At 41.8% G+C, this 20,057-nt stretch overlaps 1 protein-coding gene across 1 annotated transcript in view; it reads left to right on the top strand.

The window, feature by feature from the left end:
• Positions 1-15,338, top strand: part of LOC308143587 (microsomal glutathione S-transferase 1-like) — a gene marked incomplete at both ends in the record, with an annotated part of 136,850 nt that extends 121,512 nt beyond the window's left edge. The window contains 2 exons of the mRNA XM_080514449.1: positions 14,887-14,978; positions 15,092-15,338. Of these exons, the coding sequence (XP_080370575.1) occupies positions 14,887-14,978; positions 15,092-15,338 (339 nt within the window). The remainder of the gene's footprint in view (positions 1-14,886; positions 14,979-15,091) is intronic.
• Positions 15,339-20,057: the final 4,719 nt, after the last annotated feature.

The following is a 20,057-nucleotide window of genomic DNA, read 5'->3' as shown; positions in this document are numbered from 1 at the left end:
TTTGTATTTTATATTATTTCATGTCTTCATCTTAATTTAAAATATCTTTGATATTTTTAGACACAGTCAATAAATGATGTGAACATGTATCATAACATGAAACTCTAAGTGAACGCGTTGTGAATGACGATGCTCGGGGACTGGGATTTTTGTTTTTACACATTTTCAATCAAAAAAATAAGTTTTTCCAAAGTTTTGAAATGTAGTCTGTTGCGCTTCTTTGACACAACGTCTCCAGCTGTGGAAAACACCTGCTCACATGGCACAGATGAGGCTGGAGTGCAGAGAAACTGTAGTGACAGGTGGAAGAGGTTTGGGTAGTGTGGCTTTTGGTTGTCCCAGTATCGCAAAGGATCCTGGGACCTGGCAATATTGCCCTCTGCCAGGTCTCTCTCTCCTCCTGGACGGCATCAGCTGTGGCACTTTTGGTCTGCCTGCCCACTTCCATGTCAAGATGTTGCCAAAGGTTATCTAAAGAACAACAAATGGTCATTTTAGTACATGATTTACAAACAACAACAAACATGTAATGCTGAATAACATGGCTGAAGTGGGTGCAGACTGCTGTTGAGAAGACGGTCCTGGCTGGGGCTCATTGTGCGTCCGATTACAGACACACATTCTGCCTGCAGTCGACTGACGGCCTCATTGCACTTGGAGGAACTGCAGAACCCGAGTGATTTAAATGTGGGGTCCAGAAGTGTTGCTATGGTAACACACTGAATGACTCCAGACTGGAAGCAGTGTCTGTGACTCCACGCTTCAGCTGGTCATGGAGGTGTATGGCTGCCTGTGTGTGCAAGGTTGAAGCATTACGCTCTAGTGCAAGATAGAGCATTCTCATCATCGGGATGACCTTTGACCCCGACACTCGCCTCTCTTCAGACAACTCCACTGTGGCTTGATGGAAAGGAGAAGCACAAGAAGTGTTTCTCCTCTGATGTTCTGCTCACCAGCTGTCAGTGGAGTCACATCTGTCCTGAGGCCAGAGGTTCCACACTGGTTCCTCTCATCATGGAGCCTTGACAGCATTTCATATGTGCTGTTCCAGCGTGTCGGCGCCTCATTGGTGAGTTTCAGGGTTGGTCGTCCCATCTGTTGCTGCACTTGAGCAAGCTTCTCCTTGGCTGTTGTGCTTGATCTAAAGTATGTGACAATGTGCCGAGCTCTGTGTCTACTGGATGTAAGTGTGGGGATCTGATCACATGATCTTCTAACAATACATTTAGACTATGTGCAATGCAAATTGAGTGCCGGATTTGGAGCCGTCTCGTGGCTGCAATCATGTTTGGTGCTGCGTCACTCACAAGACACTTTACTTTAGTGGTTCTGGCCCAGTCCTCCATCACGCCCCTTTGGACTTGGGCCAAATTGTCAGCAGTGTGATTTTGTGGAAAGTACTGCACACCCAACACAGATGTACACAACTGCATGTTCTCATTAATGTAGTGACAAGAAAGAGCCAAGTAAGCCTCCATGTTCACAGATGTCCACATGTCAGCTGTTCTCCTCGCTGCCACAGCTTGCTGGACTTCCATCTTCACTCCTTCCCGTTCCTCCTCATACTTTTGGGCCACCATTTGTTTGATGGTCTGAAAACTACACCAAGTGAAACCAAACACATATGAATATATTTACATTCAAGATTAAATCAATTGGATATATCAACAACTACTTTAGATAATTCCTCCACAAACCTTGCTGGTTGGCAAAACATATGAGGGCTGAAGGACCTGAACCAGTTCCTGAACCCTTCAGTCTCCAGGATGCTGAGGGGCCGGCAGTCCTTCAGGAGGAAGTTCAGCAGAGCCTCGTCCAGCATCTGCTTCCTGGAAGCTTGATGGTTAAACAATAAGTAAAGAATAAATTAATAGGAAGTGATTATCAATAAAGGAACTGAGTAAGTTGTAGAATAGCTGTATAGTATGCAGTTAATCCTGGGTGAATCTGGGACTTCATCCTCATGCCGAGCCCTGGAATGCCTCAGCATTGAGGAGGTGCTTTTATTTAAATATGAAAGTTCTGTCGAACAAATGCGACATTTAACCTGCAGAAAATAAGATGAATAGTAAATTAAGAGTCACTTTGAAACGAATTTGAATTCAGATAGATCAAGAGGAAACTCTGAGAACAGGATGAAACAAGAAGGATTAAATTAAATTAAAACAAATACCTTATTTTCCGATATGACATCAAAATGGTCCCACACAAGAAACCTTTCTTTTCACTTGAGGCTGCTCCATAACTCCAGGTGAATTTGACGCTGAACCGCAAAAGATCCAAGATTCTTTTGGCAGATGCATCCCGTTGACAGATGCACTTCCTTATCAACACAGTTTGGCGTCACTGTCAGTTCCAAACACTTCCTGTATCGGTCACGTGACTTTCTCCAAGCGACACGCGCACCGACGCAGGGTTTGCTCTAGGAGCTCCACGCGTCTATTGCCGGACCTTCACTACTTCATGTCATTTGACCTGATTTAAGGATAAACTCTACTACCATAGTGGTTGGCCTGACCAGTCTGTTAGCAGAGGCTTAATTTAGGCAAAATTCACCGTTACTGGGTGCTGGGTGGTCCACTTGAGATACATATACATATTGTCATTTTATACTGCAATTTATGTTAAAACAATGAAGGATTAAATTACTAAAATGTTAAGAGTAATGATTTTTGGTTGAGTTAGATAAATACATTTACATAAAGACTAAAATGAATAAATACATTTGAGTCAAATGCATTGTAAAAAGTTAGACTTTGATTAAATGGTTAAAATAAGTACGTTAAGGTACATGATTTAATTTTACAAATGGAAAACAATATAGGTTGAAACATGGTGGTAGATAGCTGATATTTCAGTTAATAAAAATAAGAAGCTCATGGTAATTCATTGGAAACATTTGAACAGAACTTTTTTCTTCTTTTGTCTCTTTTTTACTTTTTTCTTTAAGGTTTTCAACCTGTTATATAAAAAGTTTATTTTCAGCACTTTCATGCGCTCTCCTGCTTTCATACTGAAGCCAAGTCTTTCATTATCGGGCCTCTGCTGCCATCTACTGATGGATGGTAAGAATAGCATTTATTCGTTCTTATCAAGTGTTATTTGTTTCTCACAATAGGGCATGGGCCAATAGTAGAAAACATTACATTTGTTCACATAGTGTCATCATTTGTCTCTCAGTGTGTATGAGCCCAAATTACATTAATGTCCCTGCAACTTTTCCTGACTGGGTGAATCCAGCATGACTCAACCCCGTCCTTTGTCCCAAATATCTCCAGGAGTTTTGGACTGTAGTGTCCAGTTGGCCTTGTGTTGATGTACTTGAGCTCCATCCATGTCCCGTCAAGCTGTGAAGCATCGAAAAGAAGAAATAAGCTGGACAATGTCCCCGTCTTGGGCACAGGCCGAAGCCCTGGGGGGACAGCTTGCTTCGGGGTGAGTGAAGGCAGACCTCAGTTTATGGCTACACATGTTCTGAAGTGTGGTTACTGTGAATAAATGGGATTTGTCTGAATCAGTCTGCTGGGGCTTATGATGGTGTAGTGGATAGAAGTTCTGCAATACACCTAGAATATCCTCAGTTCAATTATTTGCTGGGGTTTATTGAGATTTTCCAGGGACATATATGAGGTTATTTGATGTCTAAGATCAGGGAAAGTATTTCCTATAGGCGGATGAGGTGTGTGCCGAGGGCCTTCAGGCAACCAGGGGCCCCAAAGCTGTATGTGCAGCCTCACCTGAGAAGAATTACAATTACCTGTCTTTTATATGCATGTTTATCAGGTGTTTATTATGTCCCCTATATGCTTATAGGGGAACATATATATGTATGAAAAATGGGTACTGGCGTTGTCATTTATAGATTGTGCTGCCTCTACTGATGAATCAGAGCTGAATCTGTTCTTTAACAAAACATCTTGGAAGGACCAGTCCTGCTTTAACAAAGATCCAGTTTTTCAGTGCCTCCACATGAAGCAGAATTAAAACAAGCAGAGTTGTTGTCCCCCAGGTGGCGCTGTCTGTGATCATACATGTGCTTTTTGAGCCTGAGTGGAGCAAGTCCTCCTGATTTGAACTTTGCACACAGATGAATGCATGAATAAAATCTAAACTGTATTTCATTAAACACATTTTTTTTTTAAGTTCCTGAATTCATTCACTTCTCTCCATTAAAATTCAGTTTTACGATTCAATGTTTTGTGCCTCACATACTGGACTCTGCACTAGGCTAAACTAGTCGAACACAGATGATAAGAAATGGCTTTTATGACAGTAATTACAACTTTTACCTGGCATAAACTCCTCCGATACAAATACTAACTGGAAATACGATGTTCCCGGTGGTCAACTGGCCGGCTAGCATCCCGGTACAAATACCAGGAGTCATCATGACTTTATTGTGATTCCCATTCAATTTGAAATTAGACCATTCCAATTGAGATTTAAAGAATTCAAATTCACTTCCTGCTGGACCAAGGTTTATCCCAAATCTATTGAAGGTTGTTTACCAAACAGAAATGATGCTGCATTCAAATTAAAATAGGAAAGTAGATGAGAAAACAAGGAGGAAGGAAGGAGTCCAGTCTGCTTTCCTTTATTGCCTCCAGCGGCAGGACAGTTCACCTGTCAAACATTTTCCCCTGCGTGACTGGACGTCCTCTTTTAACCCCTCCCCGTCACCCACACACCCACTCCATTGCAAGAACCTCCGTCCAGGTGCCCACCACAATAAAATATAAAATAATGCTACTCCTCATATGGTCATTAAAAAAAATGATAGCATGAGAGTGATTTTTGTTTTTAAAATTTTTATTTACAGGTTTCTGAGGTGGAAGCAGGGCACTATGTGTGATCTGAGAGCCGACTTGTGGCTGGAACTGGTGGATCCGACCAACATTATCCAGTTTAAAACAAGTGGGCTTTGGGCCTGTGGGGTGTTTGTACCCTCATCACTGGTGCGACCTTTTTCGTGGTCTCTTCCTCCCCTAAAAACAGAAAATACATTAATAACTAAGTGTATTTTTTTTTTTTTAAACAAACTCTTGAGCAGTTTTAGTGACGTCTTGTGAACATGAATGAGTTTAAGGTGAGGAGAGAGTTCATACATAATTGGAGGCGGTCGACCAGCCCGGGTACTTGGCCTCATGCAGCTGAGCTTCGGCTCTGGCTGCCTCATAGTACCGCTCCTGCTGAGGTCGCGATAACGACTTCCACTGTGGACAGATGACAACACATTGTCAGCACAGACACACAAAGACAAGCCAGCTTCTAAACATGAGTAATGAATTTGTATCTCCAACATGTAGGAGCAGACGACTTACCCTCTTTCCCACTTCGGTGTTAATAGTGGCGCTCCCTGTCAGGCCCAGCTCGGTGGCAACGATGACTCTCTGCTCTTTCAAGAAGAGCATGTATGCATTAGGCGGTTTTTTGATGTAATTGCCTGCATCGCCATCATCGTTGCCCCGCCTTCGTTTTCTGCAGGCACCAACAACAAACGTTCAGAGAAGCATTTAGGAAAAGTTCAAACACACATGTAATAGGATGTTATGGTGTTACACCCAAACATGTGATTCACACTCAGGCCTCACTGAGACTCAATAAACAGAGGTTTTCTAGCTGTGCAGTGACTCAGAGCTTGAAGAAAAGCTCTGGGAAACGAGCTGAATGTCATGAAGTCCATGCAGGTACAAACAGCCAGAAGTGTATTTAGAGCCAGAAGTGGAAAGTGAACTCACCTTGAAGGGCCGCTGACAGCAGGAGCAGGAGCGACACTCAGTGAGAGGTTCACAAAACACTGTAGACAAAGGAAAAGTGTTAAATGCACAAGTTCCACAAGTTGAGTGTTAAGATCAACACCAAGAGACACCACATCACTTTGATTATGAGGCAACACGCACGTGTCGTGAGGTGATATTTAAAGGCTAATTGAAGGAGGAAAGGTCAGTTTTTGTGGACTGATTAAAGGGTTAAATGATCCCTTGCATTAAATTCAGTGTAATTTGGATCAAAAGTATCTTTTTTAAAGCAAATTTTGTTGTGTAATTGAAAGATGTATTTTATCGATCACAAACGTTTAAAACTCAATGATCAACCATCAGTTGTGGACATTTAATTTATATTTCATCTCCTGAACAGTCCCACATTGCTGTACATCTTGAACATCTTAACAACTGAAATTACAGTCCAGATCAACACCCAGATTTCTGGCCTGATTTGATGTCCTGAGTGACATGAAGTCAAGTTGAGCACTTACTGGACGGAGGACGACTCCAGCAGGTGGTTTGGACGTCGCCTCAGGAGGCTGGAGAGCGACGTCTGCCTGGTCGCCTCCTCCTGTCAATATGAACTCAAGCAGTTCATCCGGAAACGGTTCTTCCACAATCGCCCTGCATGTGTGGTTAATTCTGGAGATGGAAAGAGCATCGAACATTAGGATGAGTTTCACAGTCACTTTAACGCTAAACATGTTAAAGAATAATATGAACACTAATAGTTCTTAACTTCAGAAATGACTGAATTTATTATTTCACAGCAGTATATAAACACAACTGATCAATAGCTGTAGCAACGACTAATGCTGATCAAAAACACACTGTGTTAAATGCTACTTGTAAACATACAGTGGCAGGAGACGTGCCTCCTCCAGGACCTGCATCAGGTCTGGCACCAGTGGATTCTGCTGCTCTTCAACAACTTTCATTCTAGAGATGGAAAAAGCGTTGAATATTAGAATGAGGTTCAGTCACTTTAAAGCCAAATGTGTTACAAGAATTATGATATATACACTGGAACTAATATTTTTTAACATCAGAAATGACTGAATTTATGATTTCACAGCAGTATATATCAACACAACTGGTAACATTTCTTAATCAGATAAGTCAAACAAAACTCCGTAAAGCTCCTTGTATATAAACTTCCTATGACACCTCATAACAGTTCAACCTGCTCACAGGCCCAAAAACATGTCAACAATCCACCCTGATCACTTCTGATCTCAATTGTTTGTAAAAGTGGTCACACGCCAGACAGCAGCACAAAACCTTCGGAAAATACTCAATCTGTACTCCACTTTTTATAGACAGATGTAGCTGAGTGTTTAAACACAGAAAACAAAGGAGATTTAACATCATTTGGACATTAATGAATTACTTTTGAGTGTGGCTACCGCTAGGTGCTGGCTAGCATAGCCTCCATAGGGACACTGCCAAGTGAGTTAAAATAGCAATATCTCTTAATTTTTTCTATGAGTGTGTCTGAGAGAGAGAGGTGATACATATGTGTATAATAATAACAATATTTGTGGAAAAAGTCCCATTAATAGTGAGAAAATAGCCGTAAAACTGCAGGTGTTTGTATCTGTTGCCTTGGAGACGTTCATCGCATGTTAGCTTTAGCAGCTAGCATCAAACCTTGATGGATTTGTATTCTCAAACAAATGTTATTTGATAGTCGAGTGACCAATTTTTAAGGATATTTCAACTTACATCAGTTTTATAGTGTGAAATGATACGTTTCCCACTTTCTTAGTTAAAACTTGGATGTTTGCATTAAGTGACATAAGTTTGCATTAAGTTACATAAGTTAAAAAAAGTTTTAAAAAAGTGTAAATCTCAGTGCATCATCACTTACTCTGGTTGTTGAAGGTTGGAGGAAAAAATTGTGTGCTGAGAATCAATTCTCTGTAGCCCGTTTCTGCTCCGGTGGTGAACTGCCAATGCCTGCTGCGACACTGAATGCTAGCGGGGCTAACAGCTAGCAGCGTCCAATTAAAGTTTAACTGTCGCTTCCGGTAGCTTCCGGAAGCTCCATCAGCAGCGATGTCTCGACAGTGAATGTGTCAAAAAAATTGGTTTTCTGTAACTGCAAAGTCAAGCTTCTTTGGGGAAAAATTATGCTTTGAATTATTTATATTTCTGCCATTTTAATGTTTGGTTAAAAATGGAAACAATAAAAAAAAAAGTTTGTTGATGTATGTATATATTGATAATTATATAATTTATTTTCATTAATAATTATGCCAGTATATTAATTCATTATAAACAATTATTATTAGGTCATATATGCGAGATCGCGCTGTCGGGTAAAGAGGCGGGCTGGTGTTTTGGATTAACTGGTTTTCGTGTTAACTGGTTCCCTACATAGGATATTCAACGACAGAACTCGAAGGTCACTAGTTAACAGGGACGCTAGATAATCCGAAACACCTGCGACAAGTGGGACTTAACAAGTTACAGCGACACGTTATTCCTGTCAATGAGCACAACATTATTAATCCCTATGGGTGGGAAAACAAAAGTAAAATAAAATGGAGGAAGAAGGACAGTCAAAGGATACAGGTAAGACCGTTGTTGGTGATGTTTGCTGGATTGGAGGAGGTTTAACACTGAGTTTTCAGCAAATTAGTTAGTGTGTCCTGCTTACCTTGTATACATGTTGTCTGGATGGTTGGATTGGTTTGATTAATGGAAGTTGGATTATTTAAAATGAATATGTTTCATGAATAGACAGCCTGTGGCCATGAGACCGACTGAGTGCCTGCCTGGGGGGAGTTGATGCTCTTTGATTGTTCACTGTAAATTATCTGTCAGCATTTTGACTCTTAACATTATTTTGTCAATATTTAGTAGTACTGTGACAATTGTAGTGTGTATTATACAAGTCTACAATTACACGTGTGAAGTGTAAAGCTTGATGCCAACGTCAACACACACACACACACACACACACACACACAGTCACACAGCTATCTTTGGCATCTCCTCTGCACTGACGGATACAGTGCCAGTCGACGCAGGCAGTGATGCCATCCGATACAAATTGACACCACCACCAGCTGTTGCCCAGCCTTAGATATGTTAGGAGATCTGTCAATTTTATTTTAAAAAAAAAATAAAATTTATGCATGTGAAAAGATCAGAGAGCTATGCATATTTTTCATGGCTGCCCAGCACTGAATAGATCTAATGTGAAGAAGTGAGACAGCCACAGCAGTCAGCATGTCAGATGGTAAGAATGGCATTTATTCGTTCATATCAAGTGTGGTTTTTTTCTCACAATAGGACATGGGCATGTTATATAAAAAGCTGGAAGTAAACTTTTTAAAAAGTTTATTTTCAGCACTTTCATGCGCTCTCCTGCTTTCATACTGAAGCCAAGTCTTTCATTATCGGGCCTCTGCTGCCATCTACTGATGGATGGTAAGAATAGCATTTATTCCTTCATATCAAGTGTTATTTTTTTCTCACAATAGGGCATGGGCCAATAGAAAACATTACATTTGTTCACATAGTGTCATCATTTGTCTCAGTGTGTATGAGCCCAAATTACATTAATGTCCCTGCAACTTTTCCTGACCGGGTGAATCCAGCATGACTCAACCCCGTCCTTTGTCCCAAATATCTCCAGGAGTTTTGGACTGTAGTGTCCAGTTTTGACCAAAAGGTTTGTTCCAGATGAGGTTCACTGCGATTACCCGTGTACGTTTTACTTCCTGGTGTCAGGTAGTAAAACGATATTTACAAACTGACAGCATGACTTTGAGGCAGTATCACCTGCATCTCAGCTCAGGACTCAGTGTTGCTTTATGTCTGTTACTCTTAAGAAAGCTGTAAAAAAAAATGAGTGTTGCGTCCCTTTTGTACATGGCTAAAAAAATAAAAAAAATAAATAAAAACAGTGAGCTGATATACTGAGACAAGTCGGACTGTAAACACTGTTTCACATTCAACATATCCATCAGGTTTTGAGAGATTCATAAGTAAATATCTGAACTATTTTTCTGTGAAAACTTTGAAATCACTCTTGATCGATTGTATTGAAGTTTAAAAGTGAAATTATGATTTTGACATATAGTTAGAGGAACCATGAATTTAATGTTTTGTTTTGTTTTCCAATTGTCACTTAACTAGGTAAAGATATTTTAAGATAAAGTTGAAATCTATAAGTTTTTTTATTTTTTTATTATTTTTAATACTTTTTATTTATCTTTGTTTTTTTAGACATAGAAAACAAACCGCGAAAAGCAATACAAAAGGGGCATCACACTTTTCAGTCAGTCAAAAAAAGGATTATCTTCCCTTCTCTTTCTAAACGAGGTCCATTTCCTCCATTTTTGTGTTCAGTCACCTGCTTTGATTCTCAGGTGAAAAGTCATTTCCTCCATTGTTGTGTTCAGTCACCTGCTTTGATTCTCAGGTGAAAAGTCATTTCCTCCATTGTTGTGTTCAGTCACCTGCTTTGATTCTCAGGTGAAAAGTCATTTTCTCCATTGAATAGATTTCCTCCATGATGGAAATCCAGTGTCCTGTTCCTGGAACATGGCTCTTTAACCAGTTCCTAGTAATGACCTTCTTAAAAGCAATGATCATTATTTTAAAGAGGTACCTGTCTTCCTTCAAGATGATTCCTTCTGGGAACAATCCCAGACACAGAACCCGTGGGTCCCTGGGAACCTTGTATTTTAGGATGTCCTCCAGAACACCGGCTTGTTTGCTTTTGATTTGCGGTGTGATCAAAAAGCCCGTCAGATGTTTCCAACCAAACTGTCTCCAGCGTTTAGAGCTTGTGGAGCGGTGTTGTGTCACATAGCATTCTCCAGTCATACTCTGAAATGTCGGTATGTAGTTCATCTTCCCATTTAGATTTTAAATACAGTGAGGTATTACCTTTACATTTCTGAAGACATGCATACAGTTTACAGACGGCTTTGGAAGGCATTTTCTCATCAGCATCCAGCATCATTTTTATCAGCACACTGCTCTCTGATGATATACATGTTTGTACCTGAGTGTCAAAGAAGTGTCTTAGTTGTAAGTAACGGAACAGGTCTTTATTTTCGAGTTTATATTCATTTTTAACCTTTTCAAAAGACTTAAAATGGTTCCCTTCTCTCAGTGTGCATATGGCTGTTATACCTCTATCCCTCCATGTTGTGAAGGTTTTGTCAGTTTGTCCTGGTATGAAAAGAATTGTCTGGGAAGGCTAAACAGCAACCTGTTTATAAATCTCCTTCCAATTATATTTTCTAACTACAACTGTCCAGATTTGTAATGTTTGGGAAACAGTAAAGTTGTCATCTTCCTGGTGTGTGTAGTACTTGTCTCCTCGCCTGGTCTGAGGTAGATTACTGCTCTGGGAGAGCTCTATGTTCTTCCATTGGGCATAATATTCTGGAGAACACCAACACACCAATGTATTTTAACTGGGCAGCATAAAAGTCTTCTCTTAAACTGGGCAGTGCAAGGCCCCCCTCCTGTTTCTCAAGTTGACGTGTTTTGAGTTTGACTCTTGGTTTTTTGCCTCCACAAATGAATCGTGAGATTTGCTTGTCCCATGTTGTGAATTGGTGGTCTGGTATTCCAACTGGTAAAGAGAGAAAAAGGTACAGCAGTCTAGGTAGGATATTCAGTTTTATTGCCTCAATTCTTGAGCTGAAATCTAAAGTTATTGATCGCCATTTTGATAGGTCTTTCTGTATGGCGTTGTTCATTTTGTTATAATTTGCTTTATAGAGTTTACTCAAATCTTTTGTGAGGAAGACTCCAAGATATTTTATAGTTCCCAAGTCCCATTTTAATTTATATTTCTGTCTGATAAAGCTATTTGGTGTGTAGTTCAAACACATAAACCTGTGTTTTATTTATATTTAATTTGTAACCAGACTTCAGCCCATTATTATCTAAGATTGACATGAGTTTAGGAAATGTTGAGTCTGGATTCTTTAAGCATGTGATAATATCGTCAGCAAATAATCCTATTTTATGTTCTTCTTGTGATATTGTTTAAGTTGGTCATTGTGTCTAGTTTCCTGGGCTAACGGCTCTATGATAGAGCAAATAGGCTGGGGCTCAGACAACATCCCTGCAGGGTGCCTCTATATAGTGTGAAACTATCTGTGAAGGAACCATTGATCTTAATTCTGGCGGTTGGCTCATAGAGGGATTGGATTCATTTAATACATTGACTGCTGAAACTCATTCTCTCCAACACAGAGATAAGAAAGGGCCAGCTGACCCGGTCCAAGGCCTTCTCTGCATGGAGGCTAACTAAGGCTGCACTTGTTTTGTGTTTGTTAATGGTCTCTATGAGCTGTATTGTCCTTCTAATATGATCTTGGGTTTGTCGGCCCTTTATGAAACCTGTCTGGTCTTCATCTCTCAGCCCTGGTAGTCAATATTCCAGTCTTTTGGATATTATTGAAGTAAATCATTTGTAATGGACATTCAGAACAGAGATTGGTCGGTACGACTCACAGTGTTCCTTATTTGGACCTTCTTTGGGGAGAACAGATATTATGGCTTCCCTCCAGGAGGGGGGTGTTAGCAGCTTGAGTGTCCAGTTCAATGAGTCCAACAACAAGGGGGGACGTCCTGCCTGAAGGTCTTCTACCACTCATTAGGGGGTCCATCACTCCCTGGACTTTTGTTAGTCTTCAGTTTACTGATGGCTTTGTCCAGCTCTTCTTTTGTTATTGGAGAGGTTCGATCTGTGTTTTGATTATTACCTATAGAGGGGAGATCCAGTTTTAACAAATATTTTTTAATATCTGCTTTGTTTGTATTCTCGGGTGAGGAATATAACATTCTATAATAATCTTTAAATATTTTTTTAATAATGTCTGGTTCATGTGTTATTTCATTGCTGGATGGTTCTCTGATTGTGTGAACTGAATGTTTGATTTGTTGTGTTCTGAGGCGCTTTGCCAGAATCTTTGTGGCTTTGGGTCCAGATTCATAGAATATTTGTTTTGTAAATCGTCGTTTCTTTTCCACCTCCTCAAGTACCATAGTGTCTGTCTTTTCTTATTTTTTGAATTTCTTCTACCAGTTCGTCACTATGGTCTGTTTGTTGTTGTTTTTCAAGTGTCCTTAACTGTTGATGTGATTTATTTTATTTAAGCCTTTTAATTGTATTTATGTAAGATGTTCTTGAGATCAGATTACCTCTCATTACTGCTTTGACAGTGTCCCAGACTATTGTTGGCTCAACATTGTTATTTCCATTATGTTAATGCGTTCTTTAATTCCTCTCTTTAGATCTTCCACAGTAGTCATATTGTTTAGAATTCCTAAGTTCAGTCTCCATAAAGTGAAATCTGTACGTTTTAATGGGAAAAGAGTTGTTCTTTTTTTTAAATATACTTGGCTTGAATACCATTGTGAGATACATTATTACCTTTGCCAACAAAAGTTGGGTGACCAACAAAGTTCTTATTTTTATTTTTACTTTAATTTGTATTTATTTATTTATTTAAATAGACATGATAAAAAGTATGAGGATTTTAACTTCCAAAACAATCTCTGCTCATGTTTTTCTTTACCCCTATCTGTAGTTGAAGATGAAGATGATTGTGTATGTTATAATCATTGTTTATGACAGTAATCATCTATTACTGTCATGAAGCATGTGGAGAGGGCAAAGTGTCATGGTGGATATTTGTACTAGTCTCTGGCGCCATCGTATGGACAACAGCATTCAGGGGCCATTTTTATCTTGCACATTGATTCTTTTTATTAAAAATTGTCATGAAATATTTGTCGAGACAGTCAGGGTGGCATCAGTAGCTGCAGAGGACTTTGGATCGTCGAGACCAGCAGCCTTCTGGGAAATCCCAGGACATTATTGTCTGTCTCACAAAGGACGACACCTGGTTGTAGATATTTCAGATCCATGTGAGGCCCTTTGCTTCCATTCCATTTGGGGTCACATCCTGCAGCAGAAGGGAAAGTCATCACTTGTGTGCAGCCAGTGACGTGATGTGTGACTGTAACATATTGAAGAATCCATTTCAAACTACATACTGCAGAGAAATTAAAAGTTGGTATCAAAATTAATCCTCAGCCGACTGATTCAATTCTTCATTGTCAGCAGATACAGTAAATTGTGAAACAGAAGATATTGTGACACGTTGCAATAATATGAATTAAATTTAACTGAGTGAACCTGTATCACTGAAGCAAACAAACCTGTTGAGCTTTCAGAGCCTGGCTGGAGGGTTTTGGCTGCTCTGCTCCTCCCACACAACAAACTGTATGAGCAGCCAGATCAGGAACAGATCAGGAAGTGCTTTTCTTCTCCAGAGTCTCCACACCTGAACGCCACTGGGAAGCCGCACACTCCCAAACTATTTGACTCAAGAAAGGTGTTTTTCTTTGCACAATAATAACTTCACTTCTTTTGTTCCATGTGTTGTTAGGAGCAGAGCAACTGTTCACACTGCTTGAACCGTTTTGAAGTGTTTTTGTCTATTTTACAAATGTGCTATTTGAAGTGAAACAAACATGTTAACATTGGTGCGTGTATTTAACTCTCAGCGTCCTGAAATACAACAGTTTGTTCTGGAGCAGCGACTGGACCACTCCTGCTTCTCCACTCTTCTATGTGAATGTGTTGGATCATTTCCATCCCTGTTTGTATGTCCAGCTCTTTGACAGGACAAAACATGGCAGCAATAATGAACGACGAGGTCTTCAAGGTTTTTACCACTCACGCCACGATCGTCCTCGGGAAGGTTTTACTGATGGACCTTTGACTGTCTACTACTGCTTCTCCAGAGGGGGAACTGTCTCTCACTTCTTTATCTTCAGAAATAAGTATTGAGTTAATGAGTTAGTTATTTTGTAGTGGTGCTAGCTCTGGAAAGTCTTATGAGTGAGATTAAATATGATGTTTTTTTCCCTCTTCCTGGATTCATTACATGGATATTTGACCCGACTGGTTCAATTCAATTCAATTCAACTTTATTTACGTAGCACCAAATACAGAACAGTCATTCCTCTGTGCTTTTAACAGAGAAAAGAGAAAAACCCAACGGATCCTGGTGACTTCTGATGTGCAACAACAACAATTGTGAATACATGAATTCTCTCTCTATCTTTGAAGGCCTTTGCAAATGAGGAAGATGTGGCCCTGAAGCCTGCAGAGGATGGAAAGAAGCTGCTGAGGACTCATCCAGATGTAGAGCGAGTGAGAAGGTTGGATGATGGAGGCTGCAAACAGACACAATCCTTCTCTGCTTATTCAATTCAGTCTGTGCACGATGGACGTGTTTCACCCAGATTTTGGCTGGCTTGTTTTCAATGTGCAGGTGTCACCAGAATGACCTGGAGACCGCTGTGCCCTTGGTGCTGGTGGGCCTCCTCCACACTCTGACTGGACCTGAGCTTTCTTCTGCCCAGCTTCACTTTGGCCTCTTCACCGGGGCTCGGCTCCTCCACAGCATCTCGTACCTGGGCGCTCTGCCGCAGCCCTGCAGGGCCCTGCCATGGATGCTGGGTATGGGGATCAACTTCTCCATGGTGTGCAGGGTGCTCTACACAGTCCTGGTTCTGTAGAGCCCAGAAGACTTGACACACATCCACAGCAGGCTGTTTCTTCCTTTAGAACCGCTGCAGCTTTTGTACCATTATCCATCCGTCTTTGTAATGAATTTCAGGCTTTATTGATGCAGCCTGTTTTTATTGCAAGAGCAGTCACATTTATCTATTCACACACACAATCATTCACAGTCTAAAACAATGGTCGCTCATTCATACTGAATGTGTTCAAGCCTCTTTTTCCAATGAAGGCTGTCCTGCCACACCCGCCACAACACCTGGCACCACACCAGATGTTCACCATGACTCTGCAAAAATAACCTTTGTGTAGATTCCACAGCCTGGCAGCTATATGATCAATCTACTGATGTGTTTTTGATGTGATTTGATTTCAGATGTGATCAGTCTGTAACATCTAGTGAAGCTAAAATGAGAAATGAAATGCTTGCTGTCCTTTACCTTTGTGTGTGTTTCATGTTAGCGCTTGACGCTAACGCACCAGGCCTGAAGCACCAAACACATCGCTTCGCCTCACTTCATTTCAAAGCTCTGATTTTGTTCACATCTAAACCACAGACCCAGAGTGTGACACATTTCTAAAATGACTGAAATGCATTTTCAGCAACGTTTCCTCATTTTTCAGCACGTGGCATATTTTTTTTCGTTATAGTATTTAGCGTTTTAAAAAAAACGTGTAGTTCACTGGTTCTTCTAAAGAATGAACTCATTACTATGGTGGATTTTGATGAATTTCGATGATTTCATTCTTTATGTATTTTTACCATCTTTCATTCATTTGAATGAGATCAAATTAAGGACAGTCATGAAGATTCCCTCAGCTGGTGGTGAAGACTGATCCTAACTTTGAACACAGATGAAAGCATGAATAAAATCAAAACTGTAATTCATTAAATTGAAACAAAGCTCCAGATTTCATTCACTTTTCACGTTCACTTGTCTCCATTCAAATGCAGTTTTACGATTCAATGTTTTGTGCCACACATCCAGGACCTGGCGCCAGGATAAACTAGTCGAACATCGTAGAGGAGAAATGGCTTTTACGACAGCAATACGCTTTACGATCTTTACCTGGCATAAACCCCTCCGATACAGATATTATCTGGAAATACGATGTGCCCGGTGGTCAACTGGCCGGCTGGCATCCCAGGACAAATCCCAGGGGGTCGACATGACTTCATTGAGATATTCATTCAAACCAATAGATTGAATCTCAAATTAGACCATTTTCCATTTAAAGAATTCAAATTCACTTCCTGCTGGCCCAAGGTTTATCCCATACATATGAAGGTTGTTTACGAAAACAGAAATGATGCTGCATTCAAATGACGGTAGGAAAGTAGATGAGAAAACATCTTCAGTGAAGCTGCAGCGACGACCAGAAACTGAAGTTTGTTGTGGACTTCTGAGTTTTATTTTGTTACTAAGCAACAATCATCAGGTTAAAGCAATAAATATAGAATATAAAATAATGCTTCACTTCGTATGGTAATAAAAACAGATGATGATAGTTATAATGAATAGTTTTTATTTTACATATGTACAGAACGGGAGATCAGGGCTGCAGTGGGGCAGCGGCAGGGCGAGAGTCAGTCACTGTGTTGGTGGGGATTAAAGACGGGCTGGATCGTGGCTGGATGTGGGAACATCTGGTCCAAGTTGCTCATCCAATCCCCTGGTTGAGGCAGTTGGCGTTGTAAACAGGCCGCCATGGTGTCTGGTGGTTGGAAGATCTTATTCCTGGTCTTTTCTTTGTCTAAAAACAGAAAATACGTTAATAACTAAGTTCATTAAAAATGTTTTTTTTTTTTATTACAGTTTTAGTGACGTCATATGAACATTTCTGACTTTCAGGTGAGCAGAGAGTTCATACATAGTTAGAGGTGGTCGACCAGCCCGGGTTGTTCTCCTCATGGCGCTGTGCCTCGACTCTCGCCTGCTCAAAATACTTCTCCTGCTGAGGTCGTGACAACGACCTCCACTGTGGACAGACGACAACACATTGTCAGCACACACACACACACACACACACACACACACACACTCACACACTCACACACTCACACTCACACACACACACACACACACACACACACACACACACACACACACACACACACACACACACACACACACACACACAAAGACAAGCCAGCTTCTAAACTTGAGTAATGAATTTGTATCTCCAACATGTAGGAGCAGACAACTTCCCCTCTTTCCCACTTCTGCATTTACTGCCGCTCCCCGTCAGGCCCAGCTCAGCAGCGACGACGGGCCTCGTCCAGAATGGAGGATGGAGGCGCTTCACTTCATCAGAGGGGCACGATGGATGCCCTGCGACGCATCAACATCTGCACCGGACTGAGGGAGGGAGAGGCCCTGCTGCAATACTCACAAGACAATGGTTGAGTTCTGGTTGAGTCTCCTTCATTCCAAGTAGGATGTGTCATCCTGTATAAAGTCTGGTTCTACAATATAGAAGAGCAGCTGCACCATTGAGCTCCAATCAGCAGTAGATGTTTTTGTTCATGAGAGAGAAACTGCACACTCCCCAGGTTTTCTACATAATGTATTTCATTCAAAGGCACCTTGTAGAGAACTGCTAATGAAGCCTGGTGACATGTTCCTAATCGTGGCACTCTGACCTTTGTGCTTTGTCTTCAGTGTCTGTCAGAAGGACACGTTGATGTGGTCCGAGAGAGAGAGAGGAAAAAAGACATGGAGGACCTTGCCACAACAATGATTAAATGGGCTGATGTCTGGTTTGCCAAGCATGAAGAAGGGAAACAGTGAAGAAAACACCTCAAGTCTAACCTGTTCTGTTCACTTCAGCTTGGGTCAGATGTCGGGTAGTGCCACATTTAGACAGGAGATGGAGCCCAACATAAGAGGAGGGCCTGAGCTCTAAGCTCCTCCTGTGTGACTCCTACCCTGATTTAAAATCCATCACCTGTGTGGTTAGACACTCAGAGAATGCAGTGGAGGAGCTCAGAGACGTTGTTGGTGATTTGGTGAACTATTTTGATTTACATGTTAGTGATGGGTTGATGAGGCATCATGAAGCGTTTCGACACACTGCCACACTGAAGAGTCTCTGAAGTGTCAAACTTGTCGAAAAGGAAATCTCAAGTTTGTGAAATTAATTTTCGACACGTTTGACACTTCAGAGACTTTCAGTAGTCGAAGAGTAAAACTTAGTGAGTCTAAAAGTCTTGAAGCAATCTGAAATGACGTCTCAAACTAGTCGACAAGTTTGACACTTCATTTTAGATTTCTTTGAGACTTTTAGACTCGTTTGAGCTTCGACTACTGAGAGTCTCTGAAGTGTCAAACTGTTACATCCCACAGTGACCTGTGTTTATGTGGGTGTGTCACAACAGTGTGACGTATTACTGTCATTGTTGTTTGAAGGTAAAAGCCCGCGCCCCTGAGGAATGCTGGGTAATGTAGTTCTGTAATAAAGCCGTTGTTCTAAGGCACACAGTCGTGGTCCTCCTAATTCAAACATAATATCGGCGACGAGGATGGAGTTTTTTCCACTTTCACCACTTTCTGCGTTCCTCGCTTTGCCGGGCGAGCCGCCGATCCCGTGGCCCCGCTGGTTTTAGTCTTTTCAAACTTTTATCGCCGCCGCCAGCTGATGCTAGCGACGCTAGGCTAACGGCTCTGCTCATTCACAACCTGGGAAATGAGGGACAGCGTATTTTCCGCACGCTTGGACCCGCGGACAAGTATCAGGACTGTATCGCCTTACTGGCAGGACATTTCGCTGCTCCACAGAGCGTCATCGTCCGCCGGACCTTCTTCAGACAGCGCCGACAGCGACCCGGTGAGCCCGTACACCAATACGTCACGGACCTCCGATGTTTGGCCAGTGTCTGCAAATTTGGAGCCTTGGAAGACGAGTTTATTCGGGACCAGTTAGCCGAACACACGGCGGATCACAAATTACGTGAGAGACTGCTTATGGCACTGGATGATACGACTCTGTCTCAGGCAGTGGACATGGCTTTTCAGCTCCAGTCGGCTGCTCAGCTGACATCGTGGCTAGCGGCTACAAACGCCCCTTCCTACTCTGCTCCGCTGGCACAGACCGTGGCCCCGGCAGCTCAGGATCCCGGCCCCACTTATCCTCACAACGAGCTGGAGGTTAACATCGCGGGACACCAGGATACCTTACCGCGCCGGCCATGTGGAAACTGTGGCTCGTTTTCCCACGCCACACGAGCACAGGTCTGCCCAGCCACGGGACAGAGATGTCAGCGCTGCGGTAAACTCAATCACTTTGCTAAAGTGTGCCGCTCTGCACCTTCTACTACAAGAACCCAGTGCCGCTCATCCCGCCCATCAAGCCCAACCACCATTCACTCTGTGGGCGCCAACAACAAGCCTTTCACCTGGTGCACGGTGGAGCTGGATGATGTGTGTTTACCACTACTACTGGACACTGCTGCCTCCAGGTCTCTTCTCAGTGAGTCCACAGTCCGGCAGCTCTTTCCCAGACAGACTATCAAAACAGGAGCAGAAGAGCTGTACGGCTACGGACACACTAAAATTAGAATGATCGGCACTGCTACCTTTTCTGTCCGTTATGGCTCCAGAGTCCTCCCAGCGTTCACGTTCCAGGTGTCACAGCATGGCGCCAACCTCCTGGGATTCGATTTGTTCTGCGCCCTGGGTTTCTCCATCTCTGATAACCTCGGTGCCACCATCCTGACA

This window comes from Blennius ocellaris (genome assembly GCF_963422515.1).
Source record: "Blennius ocellaris genome assembly, chromosome: 18".
NCBI lineage: Eukaryota > Metazoa > Chordata > Actinopteri > Blenniiformes > Blenniidae > Blennius > Blennius ocellaris.
This window is presented reverse-complemented; position numbering and strand designations above follow the sequence as displayed.